This window comes from Colobus angolensis, unplaced genomic scaffold (assembly GCF_000951035.1).
Source record: "Colobus angolensis palliatus isolate OR3802 unplaced genomic scaffold, Cang.pa_1.0 Scaffold46, whole genome shotgun sequence".
Classification (NCBI taxonomy): domain Eukaryota; kingdom Metazoa; phylum Chordata; class Mammalia; order Primates; family Cercopithecidae; genus Colobus; species Colobus angolensis.
The window spans coordinates 14,256,059-14,269,852 of NW_012118043.1; the positions used below are offsets into that span (position 1 = coordinate 14,256,059).

At 37.1% G+C, this 13,794-nt stretch overlaps 2 protein-coding genes across 2 annotated transcripts in view; one reads left to right on the forward strand and one right to left on the reverse strand.

Moving 5' to 3' along the window:
* Positions 1-13,794, forward strand: part of ACAD11 (acyl-CoA dehydrogenase family, member 11) — a 92,729-nt gene that overhangs the window by 45,987 nt on the left and 32,948 nt on the right. Inside the window, exons 12-13 of the mRNA XM_011958210.1 lie at positions 2,565-2,672; positions 4,432-4,530. Of these exons, the coding sequence (XP_011813600.1) occupies positions 2,565-2,672; positions 4,432-4,530 (207 nt within the window). The remainder of the gene's footprint in view (positions 1-2,564; positions 2,673-4,431; positions 4,531-13,794) is intronic.
* ACKR4 (atypical chemokine receptor 4) lies at positions 5,109-10,512 on the reverse strand. The gene is made up of 2 exons (XM_011958209.1): positions 10,426-10,512; positions 5,109-7,357 (listed from the first exon to the last, which is right to left on the reverse strand). Exon 2 carries the CDS (start codon positions 7,346-7,348, stop codon positions 6,296-6,298), a length of 1,053 nt encoding a protein of 350 aa, XP_011813599.1. The 5' UTR covers positions 7,349-7,357; positions 10,426-10,512; the 3' UTR covers positions 5,109-6,295.

Here is a 13,794-nt window from a genome sequence, read left to right on the forward strand (position 1 = left end):
GAATGTTGGCCTGTCTTGCTAGGTTGGGGAAGTTCTCCTGGATGATATCCTGAAGAGTGTTTTCCAACTTGGTTCCATTCTCCCCATCACTTTTAGGTACACCAGTCAAACCTAGGTTTGGTCTTTTCACATCGTCCAATATTTCTTGGAGGCTTTGTTCATTCCTTTTCATTCTTTTTTCTCTAATCTTGTCTGCATGCTTTATTTCGTTAATTTGATCTTCAGTCTCTAATATCCTTTCTTTCGCTTGATTGATTCAGCTATTGATACTTGTGTATACCTCATGAAGTTCTCGCACTGTTTTTCAGCTCCATCAGGTCATTTATGGTCTTCTCTAAACTGGTTATTCTAGTTAGCAATTCCTCTAACCTTTTGTCAAGGTTCTTAGGTTCCTTGCATTGGGTTAGAACATGCTCCTTTAGCTCAGAGGAGTTTGTTATTACCCACCTTCTGAAGCCTACTTCTGTCAGTTCGTCAAACTAATTCTCCGTCTGGTTTTGTTCCCTTGCTGGCGAGGGGTTGTGATCCTTTGGAGGAGAAGAGGCCTTCTGGTTTTTGGAATTTTCAGCCTTTTTGCACTGGTTTTTCCTCATCTTCGTGGATTTATCTACCTTTGATCTTTGATGTTGGTGACCTTCAGATGGAGTTTTTGTGTAGGCATCCTTTTTGTTGTTCATGCTATTCCTTTCTGTTTGTTAGTTTTCCTTCTGAGTCAGGCCACTTTGCTGCAGGTCTGCTGGAGTTTGCTGGAGATTCACTCCCAACCCCATTTGCCTGGATATCACCAGTGGAGGCTACAGAACAGCAAAGATTGCTTTCTGTTCCTTCCTCAGGAAGCTTCGTCCCTGAGGGGCACCCACCACATACCAGCCAGAGCTCTCCTGTATGAAGTGTATGTCGACCCCTGTTGGGAGGTGTCTCCCCATCAGGAGGCACGGGGGTCAGGGACCCACTTGAGGAGGCAGTCTGTCCCTTAGCAGAGCTCAAGCACTGTGCTGGGAGATCCGCTGCTCTCTTCAGTGCCGGCAGGCAGAAACGTTGAAGTCTGCTGAAAATGTGCCCGCAGCCACCCCTTCTTCCCCCCAGGTCCTCTGTCCCCAGGAGATAGGAGTTTCATCTATAAGCCCCTGACTGGGGCTACTGCCTTTCTTTTAGAGATGCCCTGCCCATAAAGGAGGAATCTAGAGAGCTGGTCTGATATCTTTTAATGGGGAATAATTTTTCTTTCTGGTATAGTTTATCTACGTTTTGTTGTTGTTGTTTTTTCCAGTCCATAAATGATAACTTTGTGAGCTTTTCAGAAGAAACTGATAATTTTTGGAAATTCTGAATTCAATATTTACCTTATTTGTACTATAACACATAACAGTGAGTTTAAAACAGCCAAAGAAAGCAAACAGTGAGCTTCATGAATTATAACTCAGGACTTATTTTCTCCCTCAGTCAAAAAGAATGTTCAGCTGTGTTAATCTAGAAAGAATTTTGTTAATGTTGATATAATGTTGGCTCTGTTAGGAGTCCCTGAACAGAGTGCAGACATCTTGAGAGATTTAACTTACACAACTCAATTTTCATAAGCATTTCAGTAACTATCCTTAAAGTCATTGTAAATGTTGATATGAAAATTGTTTTCTCAAAATCTTCTGAATAATCAACACTCAAGGAAAAGATTTTAGACAGTATTTTAAGAAATTTGACAGGAATGGAAAATCAGAGGAAGCTATCTAGAAAATTTTACTCCATGGCAGACATGAAGAATTCTTTGTTAGCCAAGGGCAATACTACAGTGCATCATGTACTATAAACAATACCCTCCAAGGGTCAGAGAGAGTCTTTGAAGTTCTCTACTGCCATTTTCTTTTCAGGGCAGGGATTCTGTCTTTATCATCCTTGAGAATTATCACTATTTTCTAGGTAGTATGGGGTACATAAAAGTAAGAGCAATGTTAGAGGTAAATAGAAATAATTGTTATATGAATTCAGAGGAAGGAGGTATTACTGACTGGGTAATCAGAGATTCTTTGCAGAGGAGGTGGCTCATAAGCAGGAGTTTATTTGTGAAGGACAGGGAGAATTTCACTTGAGAAAAAGCCTGACCCAAGCAAATATGTGGAAATTAGAAAGCATAGGGTGTGTTTGAAGAACAGCAGATAGAATTAAGGGCTGGAGTCTCAGTAGGACATGCAATGTTAATTGTTCTCCAGGAGCATTACAATCACTTCTAGCAGGGCATATTTGCAATGCAGCAGGCAAGGTTTAGGCCAGTAAATTGTTTCCTTCAATTCTAAATGAGTTAGACGTCATTAGTGCCGTTCTTCATTGGGATGAACTGATGAAGAGTATGTGATTCAGAAAAAGTTGAATAAATATGTACCAAATGCCATGTACTTGTAAATATTTATGACATGCTGTCAGTGTAAATTATACTTACTATATGTTTCAAAACATTTTTATTAGCAAACATTTGCTTTAAAAAGATGCATTTCTGTACTCTCTATATAAAGTTGTGGATTTCATATTGATAAATTTTCAAATGCAAAACAAATACTCCTTCTTGTGTATAGACACAGGGAACATGGAGGTTCTGCACCTGTATGGAAGTGAGGAACAGAAGAAACAGTGGCTTGAGCCTCTTCTTCAAGGGAACATTACCTCTTGCTTCTGTATGACAGGTAAATGCCAATCACCATTCTCTCCTTTGTAGTCAGTCATCCTGGAGTTATTATGGATGAGCTGAAGAAATATAGGATGTGGTTATGTGTTTCAGTCAAATTTGCCATTGGCCAAAAATATGAGTATGTTTATTTTGAGCCTGTTATTAAATTTTGGCATTTTCAAATGTTCAGAAAAATATTATCCTCTCCTTTGTTAGAATATCAGATGGTGTTCTCTAGTAGCCTGCTACAGCATTAGCAGCAGAGTAAACTTAGTTTCACAATCTTTTGATGTCATTACTAAAATTGCTATCTATGAATATTTAAGATCTTTGCTCTTATGTATGAAATATCTATTTTTGTGATAATTTTATATTGATACTTATAAAATATTCAACTCTTCCATAAACCCAGAAAAATAGAACTTTCACCAGTACTGGACATATGGCTCAAATTATAATCATGTGGGAAAATAAAGGAACATATTAATAAAAACAGATTTAATATCATTTGTACATAGGAAGCATTAAGAACTCTTCAGTAGAAAAAAATCATTGTTTTGCGATTTAGTTTAGAATTAAACCAAATTTTGCTTGGCCATAATTTTTAAGTGCTTTCAATAATGGCCAGATTGTATTGTTTTGTATGAGATTGTATACATTTATACAGTACTCCTCTTTTATCTGAAGGGGATACATTCTAAGACCCCCAGTGGGCGTTTCAAAACTGGGGATAGTCCTGAACCTTATTTAGACTATGTTTGTTCTTATACATATGTACCTATGATGCAGTTTAATCTATAAATTAGGCATAGTAAGACATTAATAATAACTAATAATAAAATAGAACAATTATAACAATACTCAGAATGGTACACTATTTAAAAATTATGAATCGTTTACTTCTGGAATTTTTCATTTAATATTTTTGGAGTGCAACTGGCCTCTCATAACTGAAACCTCAGCAAAGCTACAGATAACAGGGGCCTACTATAATAGCAGAACTGATCTCCATTTAAATCAGTAATAGGCATTTATTGAATACCTACAGTATGATGTATTGTCTACAAAGCACTAGGTGGGGGTTACAAAATAAGTAGAATACACAACCCTCTTTCTAAAAAAAAAAAAAGCCTTAAGTTTTAGAAACAGAACACATGGAAATATCTGAAGGACTTGTTTAAAGGGGTGTCGTATTAACAAGTGCAGATTGCTATGACTGAGAGTTAGACAGTTCTGAAGTGCCCTGCAGTAAAGCAGTTGTCTAAGGGTGTCCCATGGAGGACTTTCTGAAGACCTTAAGTGTTGAACAGGCTTTAAAGAATGCAAAGTATGTAAATCAGTAAAAGCATTTGTGATGGAATTTGCAAGGCACATTAGAAATTACTTAAGACGGTAAACTATATGGGGGAAATCTGTCTTGCCCATCAATATTTAGTACACATCTCCATCGTGAGAAGTAGAAAACAATACTTTTACTACATTTGCTGATTGGAGAAAGGACTGGGTTGTATCCTAAGTCATATATCAATGAGGAAGCCAAAAACACAATTCAAATTACTGATCCCCAATGTTCAATATACTTCATTCATTCACTCACTCTTCCAGTGCACATTTATTGAATACCTACGTGTGTAGGTTATGGGAAAAGCCGGGTGGCATGGGGAATGATAGGACATTGAAAAAGATAAAGATGCCTTTGTTTTTAAAGTTTCCATATCCTTATCTAAGCCTACTGTATCTGCCTGTCTGTAAATTCAGCTCTTGTTTATTTATAGAACCTGATGTAGCTTCAAGTGATGCCACAAATATTGAATGCAGCATCCAACGAGATGAAGATAGCTATGTAATTAATGGCAAGAAATGGTGGAGCAGTGGTGAGTGTTCAGCCTAATTTTTTCATCTAACTCACTGATCCTTGGTGCCAGATGCTATGCTAGAATAATTCTGTGATACATAGTGATCAGTTTCATGATCATAATTCTTCATGTGTACGCCAGGCGCGGTGTCTCACACCTGTAATCCCAGCCCTTTGGGAGGCTGAGGTGGGTGGATCACCTGAGGCCAGGAGTTCGAGACCAACCTGGCCAACATGGTGAAGCCCTATCTCTACTAAAAATACAAAAATTAGCCAGGTGTGGTGGCAGGCATCTGTAATCCCAGCTACTCGGGAGGGGAGGCTGAGGCAGGAGTCTCGCTTGACCCCAGGTGGTGGAAGTTGATGTGTGCTGAGATGGCACCACTGCATTTCACCCTGGGCAATAAGAGCGAAATGCTGTCTCAAAAAAATGAAAAATTAATTAATTAATTCTGCATGTGAAAGCATTTTCAAACTTAGAAATAGTGGTTGAAAGAAAAAGTAATTTTAAAATAACATGTGTTGGTTAGGTGATGTTTAAGAGCAGAAAATGTCATTTTTTGTAGTTTTAGAGATAAAATTCATTAGTGCCTACTATTTTTGACCAATGTAATTGCTAGCAAATTTTAATTTTAGTAGGAGCATATCACATGGATTATAATAATTTACAGCAAATTTTTTTTAAAAGATAAGTTGTACATGTTATTAATAATAATTTATTGTGGTACATATTTTTATTACTCAAAAATAAAGTGTTTAAATGAAAATAGGACATTTTATGCACGGGGTAATATATTTTTTAGTCAATCGGCAGTGATAGACTCATATAAATGGATGAGTTCTTTAGGAAGTTAAGAAATTGAAACCCAGATGAAAATGATAATCTGAGGATTACACCTAGACTATACATGATAAATCTAACATTTGTCATGATAACCAGTTAGTACTAAGAAAGTTGACATCATAGAAGCAAATTGTCTTTAGGAACTTACCAGGAATGTTTTGAAAAGAATCAGAAAAGCTTATTATAGTTTTTTTTTTTTATTGCTTTTTTGGAGGAGGTGGGTTTTATAAAATTACTTACAAACTAAAAAAAAAACAGGAAAAAAGATAGAGTTCTGCTGCATACTTATTCAAGTACTAAAATTATGCAGGGAAATTGTTCTTGTATTAAAACTCAGATAATTAAAAATATTTATGAATGCCTTTTAACATGAACCTCTTTAATAATCTGTTTTAGATGGCCTAACTTATAGCATAGTAGGTTTGTTTTTTTAACTTTTATTTTGAAATTATTATAAATTCACAGGAAGTTACAAAGATGGTACAGAGTGTCCCTGGGTACCCTTCACCCAGTTTCCCCCAATGGTTCCCTCTTACATAATTATACTATAATGTCAAAACCAGGAAATTGAAATTGGTACAATGTGTATATACAGTTCTGTGTCATTTTATCACTTGTGTAGATTTGTATAACCACCACTGCAACCAAGACACAAAATTATCACCTCAAAGCTCTTCTTCTTTATAGCAGAGTGTTCTTATTCACTTATGCCTGTTACTATTATTTTCCTATATTGTTCATTTTAATTATCATGTTTTGTAGATTTATTATCTTGTTTCCTCTTCTTGGCTTTTATTTCTCCCCCTTTCCCCAACCCATTCTTTATTGTAAGTTGCGACCACAGCGTTTGAGATTTGAGTTTCAGAATAGCGCAAATGTTTTATTTGAGGGTGAAGCATCATTCATATGTATCCAAGCAAAAGGCAGAGCAGTTTTATCTTTAAATGCTAAAAGTACTGGTTGGCTCTGTAGGACCCTCAGAATCAAAACGAAACTCCTCCACACTTTGTCTCTGTCTTCTCCAGGACCCATATTTCTTGGCCACTTTCATAATGTAGTTTTTGAAAGATGCTCCCATAAAAACATAAAGGATTGGGTTGAGGCAGCTGTGAAAGAGTGCGATGCTTTCTGTGATTTGGATGGCAATGTCCATGCGTTTGCTCATGTTGCAGTTGGTGATCAGGGAGTAGATGATGTCTATGGCTCGGCAGAACTTGACAATGTTATAAGGCAGCTGAGTGACAATGAAAACTAGAACCACAGTGAGCAGAACTTTTAGTGGTCGAGATATTTTAATGTTTGGCATCTTCATGAGTGTCCTTGCGGTGATAAAGTAGCACACTCCCATAATAAGAAAGGGTACTACAAATCCAATGCAGATTTCTAGCATTTGAATCGATGCTTTCATTGATGTTCCTAGGTAGTGGGGAAAAATGGGAATGCACCTAGCATTGTCATTTACTGTATAAAAAACCAGCTGGGGTATGCTCAGCAAGATGGCAGCCGTCCAGACACAGAAACAGATGACCCAGCATGGTTTTCCCACTGCTGATTGGCTGGGGCCTTTAGTTACTGCCACATATCTGTCTATGCTGATACAAGCCAGAAACTGCATTCCAGAGACAAAGTTTAGTGTGTACAAGGCTGAAGTTATTTTGCACATTGTTTTCCCTAAAACCCACCCATGAACTGCATTAACAGCCCAAAAAGGCAAAGTGAATAGAAGGAGTAAATCTGCCACAGCCAAATTCAGGATGTACACATCTGTTTTGGTTCTCTGTTTCTTGTAATAGGCATAAATTGCCACTACCATGGAATTGCCTGCAAGTCCAATGACAAAAGCTATTGTGAGGAATACAGGGAGGAAAACTTTTGCAAATTCTCTGACGTCTTCCTTGATACAGATCAATTCATATTGACTGTAGTCATAAGTGCCATTCGTTTCATTTTCCTCATAATAATAATCTGTTGACTGGTTCTGTTCCAAAGCCATGGCTCCAATCTAGATGGCAAAGAGAATACAGGATAGATATTTGTCTAAATATACTTAAAAGGAAACAGTTTTTTATCAAGCTGTTTTGTTCTTTCCCTAGAGTATAGCCTGTTGCTGTAACATATATGAGCCTGAATCTAGCACTCTTTGAAATGCTTTAATGGGAGCCACATTGGAATATGACCCCAAGATCACTTACTCAAACTTTGCTTGTACAATTCTGTGTGAAAGAACTGGGATTTGCACAGGGCAATAAACATAATGCCCTGGAGAATTTTCTTAATCATTAAATCCTAAATAAAAGTGAAGACTTTTATGTAAAAATGATTTTTAAAATATGAAAATTTAATTAGATTTTAACTAGAAAGAATAAATAGTGTTATAATCTTTACATACATAATTTTGTGAATCTTAAAAGTATATCTACAACAAATTGAATAAAACTGAAAATAGTAAATTACTTGGTTTATTTAATTAAATTTTTGATTTTGATGTTATTTATAAATTTAATTTAAATAAGTTGAATAAATTCTCTCAGCATTTGTACTAAATTTCACTAGTTGCCTTTTATAAAACAAGATCTCCTTTAGCCATCTTCCCTCCAAAACTGGTCACTACTTGCTTATTGTATACTGTTTTTAAGTAGCACCACTATCCTCTAGTCATCTAAACTGTAAGCCTGCTTCATTCTTGTCTTCTCTCTTACCTTCATCCCTGATTGCCCATCAGTTCCTAAGTTCTGATTCTGCCTTCCAAATAGGTCTTGAATCTGTCTTCTCTTAATCTGCATTCTTCTACACATTTGCACAATTTAGCTATTATGTTTCTCACCTAGCCTACTGCAATATCTTTCTTTTTTAATATTTAAGTTTTAATTGTTTTTTTTTCCTTTTTGAGATGGAGTCTCGTTCTGTTGCCCACGCTGGAGTGCAGTGGCGCAGTCTTGGCTACTGCAACCTCCGCCTCCTGGGTTCATGCGATTCTCCTGCCTCTCAAGTAGCTGGGATTATAGGCACACACCACCATGCCTGGCTAATTTTTTCTATTTTTAGTACAGATGGGGTTTCACTATGTTGGCCAAACTGATCTTGAACTCCTGACCTCATGATCCACCTGCCTCGGCCTCCCAAAGTGCTGGGATTACAGGCGTGAGCCACCGAGCCTGGCCTATTTTTAAATTTTAATCCATTGATTGATTGATTGTTATAAGACTGTTTAACTTTTGTGTTTTTGATGGAGACGGGGTTTTACCAGGTTGCAAAGGCTGGTCTCAAACTCCTGGGCTCAGCAGTCTACCTGCCTTGGCCTTACAAAGTGTTGGGGTAACAAGCATGAGCCACCGCACCTGACCAAGCAGTATCTTTCTAACTGATACCCTGTTGTTACTCCTCCTCAATACCTCCTTGTCAAAAACATTTTTCCTATTTCCACCGGAGTATTTGATCTCTGAATCGCCAGTCTGCCTCTCTGTTTTGTTCCTCATCTGGAAGACACATCTCTTCACCCGAAAGCCACAATCCAAGCTCCTAAGCATAACACCCAAGGCTCCCTTCATAATGCAGTGCCATCCCTGGTTCCTGCCACCTCTCCCCACTCTGTGTCCATGTTGGAGACAGTGGTAGGACTAATTTCTCAGCAGTGGGCTGGCACCCACCATGCAGCAGCATCTGTCTACATCATTGCTCATTCTGTTCCTTTATCTACCATACGATTTCCTGCCCTTCCCTGGAAGGGCCAATTCCTACTCAATGTGGATGCCACCTCCCCAGAAGACTTTCCTGATGTATTAGCAATCTCTACATACCCCTCAGAGAACTGATCCATTCTATGGAAAGGATGTGTTTCCCATACTACCTGGTTCCTCTAGGTTTTAATTTCCTCAAAGCATGACCTGTTTGATTTGTGTTTGTAAATAGAATCTTGTTAATGTGCCTGGCACAAAGTAGCTTCTCAGTAAATATTTATCAAATTAAAGGTTTTGCCAACAGATATAAAGCTTTTACTCTAGAATGGATAGATAGTATGCCAGCAATCTTCTATGTCAATATTGTTATTGCACTGTGTTACCTACTAGTACCCCGTAGTATTAAGATAAGCTTGCACAGAATTCATAAGTTTTGGAATGTATGGAATGTATAAAATAATGACTTTCGGTGTTTTTACTATAGTGCTGATTTTTGTTTTCCTTTTTCTTTAGACTTTCTATCTTCCTTGGGTTGTTTTTGTCCTTTTAAGTATCTCAAATATTCTTATAGAATCAATAATGAAAATATTATTTCTAAAACAGCGTGCCAACTTATAGTACATTTTCAAAAGAACATTCTTATGTTTGCTAACTTTTTTTTGAATGAATATAGCAAAGAAAAGAAGGCTCTGAAGAAAGACACCACATAGCAGAATTGCTTTCATTATGTAAAAACCAGGTGCCAACTTCTTTAAATGATTCTTTTTATCATTAAGGTTAGTTTAAAAGTTCCAATCTGGAAAGACAGAGTAGTTCCAAGACTACTCTGGTCTTCATGTTCTTATGCATTAATTATTAACACAATATGAACCTTGTTCTTCCTTTCTCTTTCATAAGAAAATCTTGAACCTGATGATAAGGAATAATATGGCCAAGTATTATAATATATTAAGGAAGGGAATTTTTAAGTAAGAATTAGTCTTACTAAAAATGTGAGTAAAAAAGAGTAGAAATGGAATTATTTGTAGAAATGATCCTTCTGGCAGATATGTAGACACACTTTTAAGTGTCTTTGTAATTACTATTAGAACAAAAAAAAATCAGTACTTGTAAAAGAAAGTGAAAAAAAGTGATATAACAAAACCTATTTTCTCCTTAACAAAATTTTACCAACAAGTAATGGTATTTAAAATCATATTTTCTTCTTGCTATATTAAGATTTTCATTTAAGTTTAAAGTGTACAGCTATTTTCAAGTAACTTTTTTTTTTGTTTTACAAGTAAGCATTTAAACTTTTATGCATCAAGACTCCCTCTATGTAAGTAAATATACAAGATCTTTGGGCTTAAAAAACATATTCAAGTCAGAATGAGAAAAGAAATAAAGTACCAACCTGTTGCAGTCGACAGAGAGGAGCAGTCTTGAGTACAGAGTGTAAAATCAAATGACCTAACTCCAGCTACTTTTGTTTTCACTTTACACCCCGCCTTTATCTCGTATCCAAGAAGGCTTTCCTGAAATTTAACCTTCTGAGCACTTGATCTTTTATTTCCTGTAAAACCATTTATGAAGTTAGTTACATTCAACTTCTTAAGTGGTTTAGGTTACAAATTTGAAAAAAATCCATCTTTTTTCAGAAACTGCAGACCTTTCTGAGTTTCCACTTAGTTAAAGGTGACAAGAAAGTGACTGCAGCTGAGCTACTGACTGCTGAAGCAGAAGGAGAATCCACCTGAGGGCATCTAGGCAGCTCTTGTAGGTAGCATCTAGAGAAATACTCTCTAAAGTTATTTTGCCTAAGAAAGAAAGCAAATATGATTTTAACCAAGAAAAATATCTTTTTGAAGACTAAACTATCCAAGATTAAATTATAAGTAATCATTAGGTATTTGCAATAGAATTTAACATTTTTATGCCACATCATTTAATATTTATTTTAACTATTAGACTCCTCCTGGCTTCACTGTACTTCCTCTATCCTTGTCCCAGACTATTTTCCCATGGCTTTAAACTCTCTTGCTTTCTTGTTACCTTTTTTCCCAAAGCTAGAATACAAACCTTCAAAATCCTTCAGTCTGGGAGACTGTTTATTTTTTCCACATTTCCACACAAATAAGTTAGAGAAAGAAGAGAAATTGATGCCGATTTGGCCCTCATCGTCTATTTGAACTTGGCTGTCCTCAAATTTGCATGGCAGTTATCTATTTTTTCATGCAAGGCCAGGCTCAGTCTCCACCTGCAGAAATTATTTTAGACCCATGCCATTTTTTCTTTTCTTTTTTTTAAAAAAAAAAAAAAACTTTTAAGTTCAGGGGTACACATGCAGGTTTGTTACACAGGTAAGCATGTATCATGGGGGTTTGTTGTGCAGATTATTTTGTCACCCAGGTGTTAAGGCTAGTACCCCTTAGTTATTTTTCCTGATCCTCTTTCTCCTACCACCCTCCACTCTTTGATAGGCCCCGGTGTGTTCCTCTCCATGTGTCCATGTGTTCTCATCATTTAGCTCCCACTTATAAGTGAGAATATGCAGTATTTGGCTTTCTGTCCTTGTGTTAGTTTGCTAAGGATAATGGCCTCCAGCTCCATCCACGTGCCTGCAAAGGACATAATCTCATTTTTTATGGCTGCATAGTATTCCATGCTGTATATGTACCGCGTTTTCTTTGTCCAGTCTATCATTGATGGGTATTTAGGTTGATTCCCTGTCTTTGCTATTGTGCATAGTGCAGCAGTGAACATAGGCATGCATGTGTCTTTATAAGAGAATAATTTATATTCCTTTGGGTATATACCCAGTAATGGAATTGTTGGTTCGAATGATATTTCTGTCTTTAGGTCTTTGAGGAATTGCCACACTGTTTTCTACAATGATTGAACTAATTTACACTCCCATCAACAGTTTATAAGTGCTCCTTTTTCTTCACAACCTTACCAGCATCTGTAATTTTTTGAGTTTTTAATAATAGCCATTCTGACTGGTGTGAGAAGGTATCTCCATTGTGATTTTGATTTGCATTTCTCTCATGATCAGTGATGTTTAGCTTTTTTTTTTTTTTTTTTTTGAGACGGAGTCTCGCTCTGTCGCCCGGGCTAGAGTGCAGTGGCCGGATCTCAGCTCACTGCAAGCTCCGCCTCCCGGGTTTACGCCATTCTCCTGCCTCAGCCTCCCGAGTAGCTGGAACTACAGGCGCCCACCACCTCGCCTGGCTAGCTTTTTGTATTTTTTAGTAGAGACGGGGTTTCACTGTGTTAACTAGGATGGTCTCGATCTGCTGACCTCGTGATCCGCCCATCTCGGCCTCCCAAAGTGCTGGGATTACAGGCTGGAGCCACCGCGCCTGGCCCACAGCTTTTTTTCATGTGATTGTTGGTGGTATGTATGTCTTCTTTTGAGAAGTGTCTGTTCTCAATCCTTTGCCCACTTTTTAATAGGGTTGTTTTTTAAATGTAAATTTAAATTACTTATAGATGCTGGATATTAGACCTTTGTCAGATGCATAGTTTGCAAAGATTTTCTCCCATTCTGTAGGTTGTCTGTTTACTCTGTTGATAGTTTCTTTTGCAGTGCAGAAGCTCTTCAGTTTAATTAGGTTCCATTTGCCAATTTTTGCTTCTATTGCAATTGCTTCGTCATGAATTATCATAGTAGCCTACAAGATCCTACAGGGTCTGCCTCCATCCCTCATTGTCTCTCTGACCTCATTTCACACTACTCACCCCTTTGCCTACTTGTTCTGCCATGCCCAGCTTCTTGCTGTTTAAGAACATATCAGTCACAGTCCTATTAGGGCTTTTGTGCTGGCTCTTCCATCTGCCTGGAATGTGTTCTGTCTTAGTAATTGCAAAGCTCACTTCCTCTTCTCTTTCAAGTCTTTTCCTAATCACCACCAACTCACTGAGGCAATTCTTGACTACTCTACTTAAAATACTCCTCACCCCCCTGGACTCCCAGTCCACCAGACCCATAGCACTTATCATGTTCTAATGTACCATATCATTTATACTATGATTGCTGTAAATTGTCTTTCACCCTGTATTAGAATATAAGCTTCATCAGGACAGGGACTTTTGTTTGCTTTGTTCATTGATATATCCCAAGTACCAAGAATAGTATCTGGCACATAATGACTACTCAAAAATATTTTGAATTAATAAAAAAAATTCTACTGTCCACTTTGATTATTATCTAACAACTGGTCTATAACTGCAGCCTCCATAATTATCAGTTGATAATCTCTTTGGTCTTTCTATGTAATACACAATACTGACTTGTAAGCATTTGCAAGTACTCTTACTCCTGCCTAGCGCACTCTTCCTACCCTATTTTAGATCCCTAACTCCTATTTACAATTCAGATTTTGTTCTGACCTTAACATTAATCCAGGAAGCCTTCCATAACTCTTTTAGATTAGATCAGATATACCTACTCTTCTCTAGTCTTTTCACTGTATTGTTGGTACTTATTTAAATTTTCTTCCATCGCTGTCTTATACCCTGCTGTATCCTCAACATTTGGCTTGGTACCTTACTCATGGTACCAGCTTAATGAATAATAATTAAATTCATGAATCAATCAACTGATGTTTAAGTAACTCATCCTCCACAGCCATGTAAGTTTAGCAATGGAATTGGAATTCTGAATTCAGATCTTCAGTGTGTTTTATCATCTTATCTCTTATATCCCTTTGTTATTTTATGATACCATCTATTATAGAATCTTGATACTCTTTTATAGATTCAAAAGTACCTATCCCTTTCC

Coding starts and splice junctions, on each gene's coding strand:
- ACKR4 (XM_011958209.1), bottom strand. CDS start 7,348: ATGGCTTTGGAACAGAACCAGTCAACAGATTATTATTATGAGGAAAAT.